Raw genomic sequence first — 18,946 nt, 5'->3', positions numbered from 1 at the left:
CCCTAAGCGTTTGTGGATTTTCTCCTAACATATTCACTTCATCCACATAGACAAGGAGCTGATGTAACCCGTTCAGTTCCAGACCTTTCTGTTATTCTGAACTTTCCTAATGGCATATTCTAGAGCGAAATTAAAAAGTAAAGGTGATAGTGCATCTCCTTGCTTTAGCCCACAGTGAATTGGAAAAGCATCAGACAGAAACTGACCTATACGGACTCTGCTGTACGTTTCACTGAGACACATTTGAATTAACCGAACTAGTTTCTTGGGAATACCAAATTCAATAAGAATGTTATATAAAACATCTCTCTTAACCGAGTCATATGCCTTTTTGAAATCTATGAATAACTGATGCACTGCACCCTTATATTCCCATTTTTTCTCCAATATCTGTGGAATACAAAAAATCTGATCAATAGTCCATCTATTACGCCTAAAACCGCACTGATGATCCCCAATAATTTCATCAACATATGGAGTGAATCTTTATGTACATGTTTATGTTTATAAACTATACCACCTATATATGATTCCCAGCTCTATAATAACGGTAACTCATGTAATTAAGATGAACAAAGAAAAAATACACTAGTTTTAAGGAAATGCTAGTGATTGCGTGAAACGTATTCGAATTAAGGTAACAAAATGTAATAGTACGAGTAGATACGTTCTTTAGCAGTGTAGCGTATTTTATTTCATATGTCCATTTAGCTTCCTTGTTGAACCATTACTGACATAGCTAATGTAGTCACTCTTCTTTATTAATGAACTTTTCCATGTAGTTTATACGGTATATTGCAAGAAATAATAAAAAAAAAGATAACTGAAAGAAGTAACTACAGCAAAACCAAAAGCTTCGTCTGGCTATCCTTACACAACTACATTCTACACATGGCGTCCGTCATAGTTCATTACGTACTTCATGCTTTCGATGATCCATGCAACCATGACAACATATTAATATACTCGTAAACATAAGATACATACATATACAGTACGATTATTTAGTCTTGACAGTCGCCGGAGATATGCGCCTTGGTCAGGCGAGTCCATTTAGTTACGCCAAGGGGTGTTTGGGTTATTCACTCGCTTGCCTTCGGAGCGATCGGATGTCATGCGTGCAGTAGAGCGGTATGGTTCCAATACAATTATGCTGTACTGCATTCCTTCGCGGACCGCTCGCCCTTATCTCTACTCCGGAACTCTCCCCACTCCTCCTATTACTTCCCCTCTTTCGCGTCGCTGAGCTGTCAGGACTAAATAATCGGTCTGTATAATGTTCAGTTCGGTTACTTTTTTTTTTTTTTTCCAATATTTTGTACTACATATACATGTGTAATAATGGACTCGTCCAGTCAGTTGCGCTTTTCTTGTTGTGTTTGACGCAACCACATTCTGAAAGTGCAAGCTACCTCAATAAGCATTTTAATTAATTAAACATGTATTTCAGACCAATGACTTATCTAAATATTACAAAAACAAATATTATAACATGTAATAATTTGCTTTTATTCAATATCTTATGCTAACTTTTTCACCTATTGACATCATCAGGCTGTGCATTACAATATCCAAATGTTTTTACATGTTAAATGTTTTGTTATAATAATAATTAACAATTAAATACATGCGAGTGATTGACAATAAAATAAAAACATACTAAAGCAATAGTTACAGCGCATGCATTATGTCCAGACACTCCCCCCACTCTTCCTACAGAGCAGCGTACGAGATCGGATGAATCTACTTACGAATTATAGGGGAATGGGTTAGTCTCTGCCTTGAACTCGGTAGACACACGCCTGACCTTCCCTTTTACTCCTATCCCCTCCACTGAAACTTTGTTCCCGTACTGCGCATCGCTAGTGTCTTGACAAAATGCATAAGCTGTACGTGGATTGTTATAATACACTTTAATATTAATACAAATGGAATTCATAATTATAAGTTAAAATTTAAAATATTTATAATATTATTTGTAATTGTGCATATTGCAAACATAGCATGTTGGAATACATTGTCTCATCAATGTGTATGTAGTGAGCTTATGTACTTTTAGTTATAATTTGTTTTACATAAAACATTAGAATACATAATAATTGTGATTTATATTGCATATTTTGTTACAACATTTGATTATACGCTTGTATATCAATTGTGAACGTAATTTTCTGTAATTTCAACTGAGTTTGAACTTATTATTTCAATTATTGTAATGTATGTTTTATTTCAGTTCTATTTATCATTTATTTACTATTATAATTGAATAGAATGAACTTTGTTTTAAATTTATTATATGTAAAATATTTGCTGTATATGATCATTATAATTTAAAACCATTTGGATATATTGAAGTTATACAAACTTAAGGTGCTATCGTTGTTTTCCGTATCCTTAGTTACGTCCGAGTATGGGAGGTATACAACATAGATAATGAAGACTGATACTATAGAACTTCTAATGTGTGACCTCGATAAAGTCAAAATTTACTCCAATATAGTAGGGCATGAATTATGTAAGAAAGTGATAATAGTCTTTTTTTCCATGATACCACGAGTGATGTCAGAGTTTACAGAAAAAGATTTTCATATCAAAACGTTACAATTTTTCTCTCTTTGTAGGTCGAGTACAAACGTTTCACGTTAAAATAGAATAATTTGATATCATATTCCTTACAGCCTGTCGCTGTTTCTTCAGTTTTCAAATTTGCAGAAGTAAATGACGTTGTAAATAAGTATGCATTAAAACATGAATAAACTTTCACTATAGAAATACATTTATTACGACTTATAACAATGTTGTAAAATTATGTATTTTCTGAACTTACCGAGAGCCATGGAATTCACGATGTGTGGTTCACATCGATGAAACAAAGTCTGAAAAAATAGAGAGATAGTTACTTCTACATTACTACTTAACCCTATTCCGCTTTATGTGATAAGAGTCTCTAGCTTCTAATACAATGTGAATCGTGTTTTATTTTTATTAGGAGGAAAGTAAATGATTATATTTCTTTCGTCGAGACTGTTCCACTTGTCATGCGTTTCCCCTAATAGGCCTATAAGTAGAATATTTTGATAAGTAAGATGCTATTTTTTTGTCTTTTTGTCTCATTTAAACATTTATAATGCTATTTATTTCAATGATGTATGTTATTCAAAGTTACGAAATCTTTCCACGCCGACCAAATGCTATTTCGAGAATGATGAGCGAGACTCGAAGCGCACGAGACAAGACTAGACGAGACGAGACGAGATTCGAAAGACAAATGCAACGAACACAACGAGCGAGAGCTGCAATTAATTTTGTTCATCTCTAGAGTGAACAGTACAACCGATAGGAACTGAATATATGTCGTCACTATTGTCGCCTGGGAGACACACGACTATTAGTTAATGTTTGTAAATAAAACGCAAGGATCAAGGATGCCTATCCTGATACAGCTACTTTATGCGAAACTTAATTATCAAATCACAATGTTACAGGTTTTATTATCTTTTAGTAAAAGGCAGAGAGTGCACTATTTATAGCCCTATATACACATCTCAACGGAATTCCACCTGAGAACTCACTCGGGTAAGCATATTCATAGCAATAAGAATTGTTTTTATGGTTGATGTTATTATATGACGCAGGTAAACAAGAACCTGCATTTTTCTTGATACACAGTGTCTTTTACATGTTCCCAAGAGAAGAAATAGACTATATTAGAGACAAATTGGGACTACTCGGTTGCCAAGCAACGGGATCTCTTCTGCCTATGAACTTCCCTCAGAATCGGTCCTCACAACCATGCATAATGTGGCGATGCTTCATCCTTTTGGAAAACGAGACACTCCATATTCTAAATCTGGAGGAACACTAAGTTCTCCAGAATTTACAAGTATGCCACAAGTCCAGCTTGGAAAAAATCAAATATGTAATAGCGGTTCAATTTGGTCAGTTTATTCGCAACTAATTGACATGTGCTAGTGAACTGTAAATAGTGATGAACACAGAAAAATTCTTACCCAAATGTATAGCGCCGATTTTGTCCCGTACATTTTTAAATGTATTTTTAATTTCTTGTGAAAAATTTAACTGCGTGCCCGGTATATCGATATTTCCTACATTTCTGCTACACCTTACTCTAATTTCTTGAGCCGAATGAGCTTTATAGCTTAAGTGGGCACTTGATAAGAGATGAACATAATGACAAGTAGTGATATTTTAACTCCTCTTCATAGTCTCTGCAATTTAAAACAAAATAGCCTACTGTAGTATGTAAAATGTCGATATACAAAATGACTATGAGGCAGGATTTCACCGAATACGTCACTTTTTTCTGAGAAGCCAATTCTACCACTTCTCGTTCGACATTGGGTCATCATTTCCAAGTCCCTAAGTGACTCTTATATTAATCGTTCACTGATGTTTTTACCCATTGAGTAGATGTAATATAGGTTCAGATTGGAGCCAGCGAAGCTTATCGGCACATGAAAGTTGGAAGAAGCAAGCGTATTTGCAACATGTTACGTGATGAAGAAGAAGAAGAAGAAGAAGAAGAAGAAGAAGAAGGTCAGTATTCTTCGCTTACGAGATGAAACTAAGTCTTTTGTTGGGATTAAAGTATAAACCAATTGTCTTCATGTGGCGTCCTTGGATGTCTGTGTCTCAAAAAGTTGATAGATGAAAATTAATGTTGTGTGTCACTAATTGGACTCAGTAAACACATACATAAATAGTCAGTTAAAATCATTAATTTCTTTTTACGGAGGGAGGAAAACAGTGCTAGTATCCACTTACAAAAACCATACCTGAACGTGTGGTGTGTGTGTATGTGTTTGTCTGTGTGTAGTGTGGCAACTCGTATTCAGTACCCATTGTTTTGCTGCGGAGAGAGAATTTTTGTCTACCTAGGTACCGGTATAGTCGGAGCGATTTTATTTACTTAAAATTCATATATTGTTCTTCGAATTAGGTCACTACTTAATGAATCCATTCTATAGAATTATATTCTCCTGTTTTGAACACATTTTTTCACGTGTAATATTTTGCTATATCTAGCACAACTATTTTCTGTCGTCACTGTGTCATCAATCATCTTCTAAAAGTCCGTAATTGGCGCTTGTAATTTAAAAGAGAAATTAATAAAAAGTCCTTATACATAAATGGTTGGGGAGATTTTCTTCGAATATTTCGGTATATTTTCTTCATTTATCCATAACTTCAATTTACTTCTTTGTATGTATGTATGTATGTATGTATGTATGTATGTATGTATGTATGTATGTATGTATGTATGTATGTATGTATGTATGTATGTATGTATGCATACGTATGTTTTGCATGTACGTATTTATATATTTATGAAATGTATGTATGTGTATGTCTGTATGTTTACACAGTTATACAGAATGATTCACGGCGATTTACCGTCACTTACGCAACTTTTTTATGAAGACATTGTGAGCAAAAATTGTCATATAAACATTTGTCCTAATCTCAATATTATCAGAGTTAGGTTTATTTGAAGTTGTTTGTAAAAGACCATTATTCTTTAGTTTTAAGGGTAAAAATATATATTACAGATAAAGATTTAACTATTCAGCAGTATCATTTCTTTAATTAGCTAATATTTGGAAGCAAAAAATGTGTTGTAAATTCCTTAGTTCCTTCGTACAATTTTTTTTTTCGTTTTTTAACTACAAAATTATATTTTTCTTACGATTTATCACAACAATTGTTACAAATCATGGCACTCCTTTAAATTGTTCAAGATTGTACATTAGGATGCATAATTAAACTGTAAAGAATCAAGTTCCTAAAGTTGTATGATTTGTAACAATTTTTGTAATAAGTGCATAAGAATAATGCAATTTTTAGTTAAAAATAAAAAAAAAAAACAAAATCTGTACAAAGCACTTAACAACACATTTTTAGCTTCAGAACACTTGCCAAAGAAAGAAATTATACTTTTGAATAGTTCAACCTCTATTTGTAATAATATTTTACCCTTAAATCTAAAGTAAAAAGGTATTTTAATAACAACTTTAAATTAGTGTAACTCTGAAAATATTGAGATTATGACAAAGGTTTATATGACATTTTTTGCTCAGAATGTCTTCGGAAATAGGCTCAGTAAGTGACGGTAAATCCTCGTGAATCACTCTGTATTATACATTATTACATAGTAGTAGTACGTAGCTTAGAGTCAGTAAGATGGACTTGTGTCCCGAAGTTGTCAGCTGATCCCGTGACGAATTTTCTAACTCAACTCTCTATCATCGACGTTAGATAACCGAGCAGTTGAAACAGTGCTGTTAAATAATAAATTAAAATCATTACAATGCTAGCTTCAAGAACTCCTCTGCAAGTGTATTTCGATTTCCCTGCCTCATTTTTGCCACATAATTGAAGAGTTCAGAGCCATAGTGGGCCAAGCGCCATTTATTAGAAACGGAGGAAGCAAGGATTAAAGTTAAGTGAATAGCATAATTTAATTAAGATTGACATATAATTTAGTTTTAATGTGCACACTTTATACAGGGACATCATTTTATTTTTACTAACATTTTTAATATTAACCTGGCTATACCTTTAGAGAACCGGAAACACAGTTTGTACCCCTTCCACGACTGTAGTTCGATGATACTGGCGTAAAACACAAATCACTTTACTAGGTATAGGAGGGAAGAATAGTAGTTCATCCATTTACGTAAACTAGGAAATATCGCGATTTTGAGTTCGATAATTTTCATTAGGTTCTTGTTTAATCAAAACAGAGTACTGTATTAAGAATAAGTGTTTTTACTCACGAACTGAGCTGTCCATGTGGACGTATTCATTATGCAGTGTAATATTATACTGTCTACAACACATTAGTGTACAATATAGAGAATGAAGTTAAATTGAAAAATAATCATAATATGGATATTTAAACACATTTTTGAAAATGGTGGCCGTTCATTTCGATATAGGCTTCAGTTCTTTTGTGCATATTATCGCACTATAGACTATTGCATCTAATTCGAATTGCCAGTTTCGTCTTTCGTACTAGTAACTCATGTTGAAATAATTCTGTACCTACTCTATAAAAGAGTACCTTACGTACTGTAAATTCAATCTTCACTTCTGCCCGACCCGCACAGATTAAATTACTCAGACATGCTATCTACTGTCCGTCCAAGTGGTTATGTAGCAGGGTCGTAGAAAGGGGTGGGAATCGCGTGACAGTTAATTACTTAACGAGGCCCTTTTATTTAAGTTATTTTAAACAGTTGTATAATATTACGTAAACGTCCAATTCCTAAGAGAAATTAATGTTTTCAGAAAAGAGCTAAGACAGCCCAGCCTTTACAGAGAGGCTAGCAGAAGCAGGTGGGAGAAATCGGGATGCGACGTAGGCAAACGGACAGTAGCTGTGCGAAAATATGATTCAATATTGAAAGCTCTTTCGTCACTGGAAAACGCGAACATATTTCTGGAACGTACTATACTCACTAACTCAGTGCTGCTTACTATATGCGGCCTTGATTCTGTGTGGAGGACAGATGGAACTTCATTAGTAGAAGGGGTGGGAGTGAAGTACATTCAAAAACTCAGGTACAATAAAAATTGAAGTAAAAATAAAATGATGACTCTGTATTATTTGTTACATGTTTCATTGAATTATTGTAAGCACTTAATTTTAACCCTTGTTTTCTCCGTTTTTAATGTATGGCGCTTAGCCCACTATGACTGTTCCTTTGTAATTGAACAGTCTCTAACATTTGAATGGGACTTTCTTCAGTAGTCAGCATCAAGATACTCACCTGTTAGCACTTCCCGGCGACACAGCCTCCCTCATCTTCATCGAAATGTCCTCCACCGCCCATGCAGATGTGGTGAGAGGCTACAAGCTCATCATCGCAGGTATAGTACCAACGACAATCCATGGGGTCTGCGAAGATACCTTCATCTGGGCAAACGAACACAAATACTGTTGTAGTTTTCTTGGTAGTGGTGGTAGTGGTGGGTGTCGTGGTGGTGGGACAGGGCCCCAGCTCGCAGTTTCCGGTAGTGGTGTCGAAGTATCCGTAATTAGTGCAGGTGAAGTGAGACCCTACGAGGTTCTTGTCACAACTGTAGTAGGAGTGGCAATCGTTAGGGTCGGGGAAGTATCCTTCGCTGGCACAGCTGTACTGGGGAGAAGGAATTGTAGGAGTGTTGCATTCTCCCCACGCACAGGTCTCAACAGGGTCAAAGTGACCGTATTGCGTGCAGGAACCTTTGGTGTGAGTGAGGTCGGCGTTACATTTGTAGAAGGAGTGGCAGTCGGCGGGATCTGCGTAGTATCCGGGCTTGGTACAGGTGAAGTCCGCCCTGGTCAAACTCTATGTAGAAAAGGAAGAAAGTGCTAGCATTAGTTACGTATTTTTATGAATTTATTTGCATTTCTTCACTATATTTTAGTTTACTTATCAGATCTCCAACTTATTTATTAAGTATCTATTTATTGACTTCATTCCCACATTAATTGTTTATTATTTCATTCATTCATATATATATATATATATATATATATATATATATATATATATATATATATATATATATATATATATGATACCGGGTTCGAATCACGGTCGGGGCAAGTTACCTGGTTGAGGTTTATTCCGGGGTTTTCCCTCAACCCAATACGAGCAAATGCTGGGTAACTTTCGGTGCTGGACCCCAGATTCATTTCACCGGTATTATCACCTTCATTTCATTCCGACGCTAAATAACTTAGATGTTGATACAGCGTCGTAAATAACCCAATAAAATTATATATATATATATATATATATATATAATAGGGAGCCATGTATTGTGGGTCCCTATCACCACGGCATGGCGCGTCCTCAGGTTGCGGATAGAGGAGACGGCCTCCAGATATGGAGGGTAGCTGCGAATATATTGAATAAGCAGTCGTGGACAGCCGATAAGGGGTGGTCCTCCAGCTTGGGGGTTGGGCGAAGGGCTAACAACCCATCACCGTAAAAAAACAGCTGGTTACGAAACCTAACAGTAAGCCTCGGAATGGGACTGATTCTCCGGCACGACCACAGCAAAGGGAAAAGGTTATAAGATTTGGTACATGGAACGTAACTAGTCTTCATAGAACAGGAGGGGTAACATTAGTAGCAAAAGAACTAGCTAGATATGGAATAGACTTCGTGGGAGTACAAGAGGTTAGGTTAGATGGGAATGGCATATCACAAATAGGCGATTAATTACTGTATTATGGGGAAGGAAACGATAATCACCAATTAGGAACAGGATTCTTTGTACATACAAGAATAAAATCAGCAGTAAAAAAGGTCGAATTTATCAGTGACAAGTTATCGTATATAGTACTTAAGGGTAGATGGTGCGATATCGCAGTTATAAATGCTTACGCCCCTACAGAAGAGAAAGACGACCATATAAAGATAGCTTCTATGAGGAATTGGAACACACTTTTGATCAGTTACCTAGATATCACATGCAAGTTTTATTGGGGGATTTCAATGCTAAAGTAGAACGGGAGGATATTTTTAAACCAACAATTGGAAAAGAGAGCCTACACGTAAGTAGTAATGACAATGGAGTTAGGTTAGTCAACTTTGCCACATCAAAAAATTTAATTGTCAAGAGTACGACATTCCCCCATAAGGATATGTCAAAAATTCTGAAAGTTAGAATTTATAAAACAGTTATATTACCGGTTGTTCTGTACGGTTGTGAAACTTGGACTCTCACTTTGAGAGAGGAACAGATATTAAGGGTGTTTGAGAATGAGGTTCTTAGGAAAATATTTGGGGCTAAGAGGGATGAAGTTACAGGAGAATGGAGAAAGTTACACAACACAGAACTGCATTGTATTCTTCACCGGACATAATTAGGAACATAAAATCCAGATGTTTGAGATGGGTAGGACATGTAGCACGAATGGGCAAATCCAGAAATGCATATAGAGTGTTAGTTGGGAGACTGGAGGCATTGAGACCTTTGGGGAGGCCGAGACGTAGATGGGAAGATAATATTAAAATGGATTTGAGGGAGGTAGGAATATAAATGGTAGAGACTGGATTAATCTTGCTCAGGATAGGGACCAATGGCGGGCTTATGTGAGGGCGGCAATGAACCTCCGGGTTCCTTAAAAGCCATAAAGTAAGTAAGTAAGCATATATTAGTGTTTGCAACTTGCAGCAGAGTACGTATAGGTCAGTTTCTATCTGATGTTTTACCAATTCACTGCGGGCTAAAGCAAGGAGATGCACTATCACTTTTACTTTTTAACTTCGCTCTAGAATATGCCATTAGGAAATTTCAGGATAACAGACAGGGTTTGGAATTGAACGGGTTACATCAGCTTCTTATCTATGCGGATGACGTGAATTTGTTAGGAGAAAATCCACAAACGATTAGGGAAAACATGGGATTTATACTTGAAGCAAGTAAAGCGATAGGTTTGGAAGTGAATTTCGAAAAGACAAAGTATATGATTATGTCTCGTGACCAGAATATTATACGAAATGGAAACATAAAAATTGGAGATTTATCCTTCGAAGAGGTGGAAAAATTCAAATATCTTGGAGCAACAGTAACAAATATAAATGACACTCGGGAGGAAATTAAACGCAGAATAAATATGGGAAATGCCTGTTATTATTCGGTTGAGAAGCTTTTGTCATCCAGTGTGCTGTCAAAAAATCTTAAAGTTCGAATTTATAAAACAGTTATATTACCGGTTGTTCTTTATGGTTGTGAAACTTGGACTGTCACTTTGAGAGAGGAACAGAGATTAAGCGTGTTTGAGAATAAGGTTCTTAGGAAAATATTTGGGGCTAAGAGGGATGAAATCACAGAAGAATGAAGAAAGTTACAGAACGCATAACTGCACGCATTGTATTGTTCATCTGACATAATTAGGAACATTAAATCCAGACGTTTGAGATGGGCAGGGCATGTAGCACGTTTGGGCGAATCCTGAAATGCATATAGAGTGTTAGTTGGGAGACCGGAGGGAAAAAGACCTTTGGGTAGGCCGAGACGTAGATGGGAGGATAATATAAAAATGGATTTGAGGGAAGTGGAATATGATGATAGAGACTGGATTAATCTTGCACGGGATAGGGACCGATGGCAGGCTTATGTGAGGGTGATATGAACCTGCGGGTTCCTTAAAAGCCATTTGTAAGTAAGTAAGTGTTTGAAAATACGATAACAGCTAATAATGGCTGCAGAAATGCGTTTGACGTTGATAATACGTATTTATTATACAAAGTGACTAAGAAAGTCTAGAACACTGCTGGTAGCCGACCTATTTATAATTTTTTTTAATGGAAATTGCTTAAAATATATGCTACATAATTTAATGTAGCGGTATTTGTATGGAAAACTTACCAAAAGTACTGCACAAAAGCAGAGCACGAAGACACGTTGTTGAGTTGACATGTTGCATATACTAAAGTTTCTTGTCTGAAAGTGCTTTTATAAGAGCCCTTTTCAGCAAGGGGTCCTTTTCCCATTAATTTAGCCATAAACTGTCCAAATGTGGATTACGTTGAGTTTTCAACATGTTAAACATATGTTTTTAATGACAACACCGTTTTCTTATCTAAAATATTCTTAACTTTCCTTGTGTTAAAAAAATAAAACGCAATAAATTACTGTCATTATATATCTGATATATGACAATCTCGAATTTCAGAAGGTCAGCACTGATTACATATTTTTTCTTGACATAGAGTAAACAAGAAATTCATTAGGGCATATAGAGTGTCTTGTATACCTTGTATAAGAGATCTACAGCGTTAGAGTTAAAATATGGAATAATCACACACGATGTTTTGTATACTAAATCAATTCATATAACTATATATTACGAAAACCAATTTTAGTTTACTGCAACGTCATAAGAGTGCCTTGATGCGTTTCATCCAGAATGTATGAAGTCTAGAAGAGGTCCAGTAGTTATTTTATTTAAGTTGGCTATTTTACGACGCTTTATCAACTGCCATGCTTATGTAGCGTCTGAATGAGATGAAGGTGATAACTCCATTGAAATGAGTCCAGGGTCCAGCGCCGAAAGTTACCCAGCATTTGTTCTTAATGGGTTGAGGAAAAACCTCGGAAAAACCTCAACCAAGTAACTTGTCTCAACCAGAATTTGAACCCAGGCCTGCTCATTTCATGGTCAGGCATTCTAACCGTTGCTCCACAGCTGTGGACTCCGGTAGTTAACCGAGAGCTATAAGCTCCCTAAGAAATTAAAAGAAAAATAAAATTTTAGCCGTTAGATTTTCAGCATCTAAATTTTAATAATAAATTCGAAATATAAAACAGTGAGAGGTGTTTAGCTGAAATTTCATAAAGGAAGCCCTGTTGTCTCATTGAAGTATTGAATTCTTGCAAAAGATAAAAAAAAAATGTATCTTTTAACTAAAATTCTAATCTCAAAGATGATCTGTTAATAAATATAAGATGGTGGATTAATTATGAAATTAGGGTTTATTTATTTATTTATTTATTTATTTATTTATTTATTTATTTATTTATTTATTTATTTATTTATTTATTTATTTAAAGTTTCAAATGAATACAAGTTAATACAATATAATATAAACTAGCCCAATTCCGAATGAGTAAGACTCGTGCTCAGGAAGGGATTCCAATACAAACAAAAATAAAATTGAGAGTGAATAAATTACAGATTAAAAAGTGTTAAATATCTTTAAACCCAAACTATAAATCCAATACAATTTTTTTATTATTTTTTTTATTAATTTGGAGAGGATTAGTGGTTAAAATAATATTACAATAACATTTGTTTAATAACCTAGAATCTCATGCTATGATAAAAAGCTGCATTGATTTTACATTTAGGTTCAGAAAAACGCAGAGAATTCATATTTTTAATTCTACTAGTATATTTATGTGTATACCTTCCAAAGTTATTAAGATTTCTGTGAAAATATTTTAATAAAATAAAATAATAAATGTGTTTAATGTTGAAAACTTTGAAACGTTTATACAACAATTCAGTTGAGTAATATTTCTGCTTTTTAAACAAATTTTAATAAATAACAAATTTTTTATATCTGAGCAGATTTTAACATATATTTTTCCATAACATACTGCTATCACCGACACTTCGAAGGGAAAATGAGCTGATGATGTGCTCCGAAGCTGCGTTCTGGACTGGGTTGCAATCTTGTTTGGGCTGATTACCTTCAAAGGTTTCCTCAACTATAATAGTAATGTTAGGTTATCCCATTGAAAGCAGGAAGACTTATCTTGCCAAATACCTGGTTATCGCCAAAGTCTACCGACATAAATAAACGCATAGTTGATACAGCGTCGTCAAATAACCGTCTCGAAAATAAATGAGTTTATATTTTATTTTCTTTATATAAAGAAGTAGAATATTGTTTCTAGCATGTTGAAAAACAAGTTGCAAACATTATTTACGTAAATAAAAAATTAACCGTCTTTGTTCCAAAAGACTGGACATTGAACATTGTAAGCGCCACAAAAACTTCTTAATGAATTGTACAAGAAATAAATTCTATGAAGTATAAATTTCACAATAATAATCATTTTTATTGACAGAAAAATATAATACAATGAAACTGTGAATGTACAGTAGTGGCAAAAATAAAACCGGACCGATACTTGTAGCTGATACAAAAGAAACCTGTGCTGTATATTGTGTCAAACTGTGGTAATTTCAATATGGATAGTGAAGCCAGAGGTATGTACTGCTGTTTAATGTAAAAATACGCAGTTATCTTTGCCGAATAAGGTAAAAATGTAATATTGATGCCAGGCGAAAATAAAACTCTCAAAGTTTTTTCGTCTGTAAGGAAAGAAAAGACGGTAAGAATCGAACAAATGCAATAAATTTCATTGTTACAATTAATTATTTATACAAGATGGATGTGTTTTGTGACTAGCAAAATTTGAATCTGTGACTCTGAAATCAGCTACAAGGTTCGGTCTGGTTTTTTTTGCCACTACTGTACAAAATTCTAGCACTTCCTTGAAGTATACTTTAACCTATTAATATAATAAGACTTTAAAATAAAAAATAAGTTTCGTGTTGCAAAGCAGGAAGTATACGGAACATTCAACGAATACATTTAATGTAAAATACAAATATAATAAAAAATATAGACTTTTTATCAGGAAAATATGTGCCTTATTATGAACAGAATATTTTTTTACATAGGCCTACATAGGGTTATTGAAAAGTTAGGAAAGATTACTGTGTTTTATTTCCACAGAAACTTCTGCTTCAATATTATTGTTTTAATGTTGTTGAAATAGCAAATCAAGTAAATGAACAACAATTCAGGTATTTATGAGAAAGTTAATGTGTATGTGTTAAATTATTGTTTAAAAATTATTAACAGAAATGATAATGGAGTAAATGAAATCAGAGATGTGAAATTCTAATAGCATGGGCAATGTTCAAAAAGATAATGACCTATAGACGTTCAGGAATTGATTTCAGAGTTGGTGCAGTATTTTAATGTGATGTAAATTCAGCAGTAATTGATTCTAAACATACCTACCTCTAATGATTTATTTACATAAGTATATCTAGAGTGTGATAAGATGGATTGGAAGTAATAAAACTTCAAGAAACAATTTATATAACTTTTTGTTTCTGCATATTTTATTAGTTTTATCTTTCTGCACAATTATTTATAATATTGCACAAGCATTTCGCAATTTGCACAAATATAATTTTTCATTTGTGCATTTTTGCGACAATTATTTATTTTCTAGCTTAAACTCTGCTATAGAGTGTGTCAAGCAGTCTGTTTTTAATGTAACCATATATTTTTATCTTATTTTTATTTATTTTTTATCAAGTCTCAAAACTTACAAAATCATATTTTTACAATTTATAAACTACTATTTTTTTAATTGCCTCAAAATTATTATTTCAATATATGTGTATGTACAGTAGTGGCAAAAAAACCGGACCGACCCTTATAGCTGATTTCTGAGCCAATACTTTTCGATTGCAGCGATATTTTACTACTTAATTAACTTACTATTCCCAGAACATGAATTTAACCAGCAATCGAAAAGTATTGGGAATAAATTTGAATAAGGAACAAAAAAAAAAAAGTTTCCTTCCCAGGCAGGATTCGAACCACGAAAGTCTTATTTACCAGTCTATCGTGCTCTGGAGTGAACAAGGCTCTGAAATCAGCTACAAGAGTCGGTCCGGTTTTTTGCCACTACTGTACATGACAAAGAGAAATGCTCCAGTATATCAATATTTATCACTGTGGAGAATAAGGAGGCCATGAATTAACAATAGACAAAAATTCAGCGTAATTCATATACTCATTCTTTGGATATATTCAAACCTATTTTGTCTGGTTTTGTATTCGGTAAACTAAATTCTACTGCAAATATCCAACTGTTTTCTTTGATATCTCAAATGTTCTAAAATGTTTAGCTATAGACAGCTACATTTGAGGAATTTCATTGCCATTCTTCCTTTACCATAACTATTTCTTAGTACTAAAATAAATGTCACTGTGAATGTTCTAGTGCTAAACAACTGCAACGAACAAAATAAAGAAAAGTATGGAAAGAAATTTATAAATCTCTAATAAGAAAAAAGCAATTTTTAGCAATAAACTGGCCTAATACAGAATTCATATAACAGAAGACTCTTATGTAAACAGTAATTATTTTAACCACTGAAACAGGAAATTAATCAATTTGTCAAACAAGTTAGTTATCTAGTCCTATCTGTAGGTGACTCAATTAAAATGATGAATTACATACACAAGTATGTATTTGTTGGTTATTTGTCACGAGTATCTGTTACTTTATAACTGTTTCTCGCATTCTTAATGACATTCAAGTAATAAGTCTACAATTTTCTGAAGTACACATATATATATATATATATATATATATATATATATATATATATATATGATTTCTTTAAAAGTTAACTTAAAAATAATGTAGGTTACTATTCGAATACCAGGTACTGACTGGGAGTCATTTGTGAAGAGAATTTTTAGTTGTCAGTAATGTATTGGGAATTAATAATACCTTTCATTGAGGTTCTGGCTGATATGTACATTTGTAATTTGTAGAGTCCTACGTTTGGTTATCTAAAACCTTCGACCAAGGCCCAACACTATAGGTAGGACTATGTACGGAGTATAGCGCAGCGTATACACTGTTTCCTCAAAGCTCGATTCACATTATACGTCACATCAACGTCACGTCACGGACCAGCAGCGTTACATCAAAACATTGCACAACGCGTTTTGTATGGTAGCGTTCACATACACAGACAACGTCACGGACCGTCAACGGCAGGGACCGTCTGGGATTCTCGAGGAGAATGTTTTGACGTGACGGAACCTGTACGTGGACGGTTTTTTCTGCTAGACTCTAGCAGCACCGTTAAACATTAACCCTTTCTCACCTATAGATATCATATGGCAATAATTAACTTTATAGCATTTATATACTTGTGTGTTACATATGAAGGTAAATTTTGCTGGATAACTTCTATTTCAATACATTTTCATCAATATAGTTTTGTTTCAAATGTTGCCACTCCCGTAATTTGGTCGTAATACAGCTATTTGTTTCAACATGGATTGCTTGTAAATTTAATTTGGGTTAGAAAGGGTTAACATGTCGTAGCTCCTATGAGAGACAATCAATTGCACTGTAAGTTTTAGGATCCATATATAAATGTCTAAGGAAAGCAAAGAAATAATTTGTAATCAAAATCTTTTTTGGACAGTGAAAAAAATTACTAAAAATCGTCTCAAATAGGCAATAAAGACGAACAACATGTTTACCCTACAAGAAGAAATTTGACATATCCTTCAGCTGAATCTAGCTAAATGTTACGCAACCACTGGAATAAATCGCAGCCAGAGTTACTGGCCAAGGTTACACAACTCTATTTTGATCATAAATCCTAACCTAGGTTGTTTTGAGTTTAATACATATAAGGAAAAAATGAAGCAAATTATTTAGTATGCATATCCTCTTTTCCTTTTTCATAATTTCAATATACTATTTATTTATTCCACCTTACGTTCTGTCTTTGAATTGATTCTCTACTTTTATCTCCGTAATTATCCCTGTTTTGTAACAATTGTTTTCGTTTTGTAATTTTATTGGTTCTTTGTTATGTTCTTTAATACAAAATAGTTAGACTATTTATAGGAACCGCCCCGAACATGAGATTGCTCAAACGGGTAGACGAGAGAGCAGAATCCGCTCTTTGTGCCAGCCCTGTCCTATACTATACTCTCAGGACTCAGGAGGATATGAAATGTTCAAAATGTGAAAATTGTGCAAAATGGTCAAAATGTGTAAACTAGTCAGAATGTTTAAATTATATAAAATGTTTCGAATAATACGATTTTTGAAATTATATGTAATGTTTGAAACGCGTACATTGTTAAAATATGTAAATTTTATTGTTTATAATATGCAAAATGTTTAAAATATGTAAAAGTTCTTAATATATACTGTATGTAAAATGTTTAAAATATGTAAATTAATTAATGTTTCGAATGAGTAAAATGTGTACAATTAACAAAATATTGATAATACCTATGTAAAATATTTAAAATTGTATTAAATGTTTAAAATATATAAGATGTTTAAAATACATTAGATATTTAAAGTATGTAAATGGTTCAGAACACAGTATATAAGTAATGTTTAAAATATTCGTATATAAGATATTTAAAATAAATAAAATGTTTAAAATATGTAACATGTTCATCATCTTTACTTTATAACTTTGCTCTAAAATATGCCAATAGGAAAGTTAAGGATAACAGACAGGGTTTGGAATTGAACGGGTTACATCAGCTTCTTGTCTATGCGGATGACGTGAATATGGTAGGAGATAATCCACAAACGATTAGGGAAAACACGGAAATTTTACTTGAAGCAAGTAAAACGATAGGTATGGAAGTAAATTCCGAAAAGACAAAGTATATGATTATGTCTCGTGACCAGAAATTGTACGAAATGGAAACATAAAAATTGGAGATTTATCCTTCGAAGAGGTGGAAAAATTCATATATCTTGGAGCAACAGTAACAAATATAAATTACACTCGGGGGGAAATTAAACACACAATAAATATGGGAAATGCATGTTATTATTCGGTTGAGAAGCTTTTGTCATCTAGTCTGATGTCAAAAAATCTTAAAGTTCGAATTTATAAAACAGTTATATTACCGGTTGTTCTTTATGGTTGTGAAACTTGGACTCTCACTTTTAGAGAGGAACATAGGTTCAGGGTGTTTGAGAATAAGGTGCTTAGGAAAATATTTGGGGCTAAGAGGGATGAAGTTACAGGAGAATGGAGAAAGTTACACAACGCGGAACTGCAGGCATTGTATTCTTCACTTTACATAATTAGGAACATTAAAGCCAGACGTTTGGGATGGGCAGGGCATGTAGCACGTATGGGGAAATCCAGAAATGCATATAGTGTGTTAGTTGGGAGACCCGAGAGAAAAAGACCTTTGGGGAGGCCGAGATGTAGATGGGAGGATAATATTAAAATGAACTTGAAGGAAGTGGGATATGATAATAGGGTGTGGATTAATCTTCCACAGGATAGGGACCGATGGCGGGCTTATTTGAGGGCGGAAATGAACCTGCGGGTTCCTTAAAAGCCATTTGTAAGTAAGTAAGTAACGTATTCATATATTTTAACATTTTAAAGTGTTTACAATATATGAAATGCTTCAAAATATAAAATGTTAAATATATAAAAAACAATTTTCGAATATATGTGGAATGTATAAATTATATGAATTGTTTAAAATATTATGTAAAATGTTTCAATTACGAAGCATTTTAAAATAAGTAAAATATTTAAAATATGTAGCCTAATATGTTCAGAATGTTATAAATTATAATGTTTGAA

General features: G+C 33.7%; 1 protein-coding gene and 1 long non-coding RNA gene across 2 annotated transcripts in view; one reads left to right on the top strand and one right to left on the bottom strand.

The window, feature by feature from the left end:
- Positions 1–18,946, top strand: part of LOC138709343 (uncharacterized) — a 445,573-nt gene that overhangs the window by 413,626 nt on the left and 13,001 nt on the right. The window lies entirely within an intron of this gene.
- LOC138702090 (uncharacterized) lies at positions 1,486–11,503 on the bottom strand. Its single transcript, XM_069829650.1, has 3 exons — positions 11,392–11,503; positions 7,794–8,354; positions 1,486–2,876 (listed from the first exon to the last, which is right to left on the bottom strand). The coding sequence occupies exons 1-2, from the start codon at positions 11,440–11,442 to the stop codon at positions 7,797–7,799; spliced, it is 609 nt and encodes a 202-aa protein (XP_069685751.1). The 5' UTR covers positions 11,443–11,503; the 3' UTR covers positions 1,486–2,876; positions 7,794–7,796.

The sequence above is a fragment of the Periplaneta americana genome, chromosome 1, assembly GCF_040183065.1.
Source record: "Periplaneta americana isolate PAMFEO1 chromosome 1, P.americana_PAMFEO1_priV1, whole genome shotgun sequence".
NCBI classification, from domain to species: Eukaryota; Metazoa; Arthropoda; class Insecta; order Blattodea; family Blattidae; genus Periplaneta; species Periplaneta americana.
The sequence above is the reverse complement of the archived record's forward strand: the minus strand, read 5'-3'. Positions and strand labels throughout refer to the sequence as shown.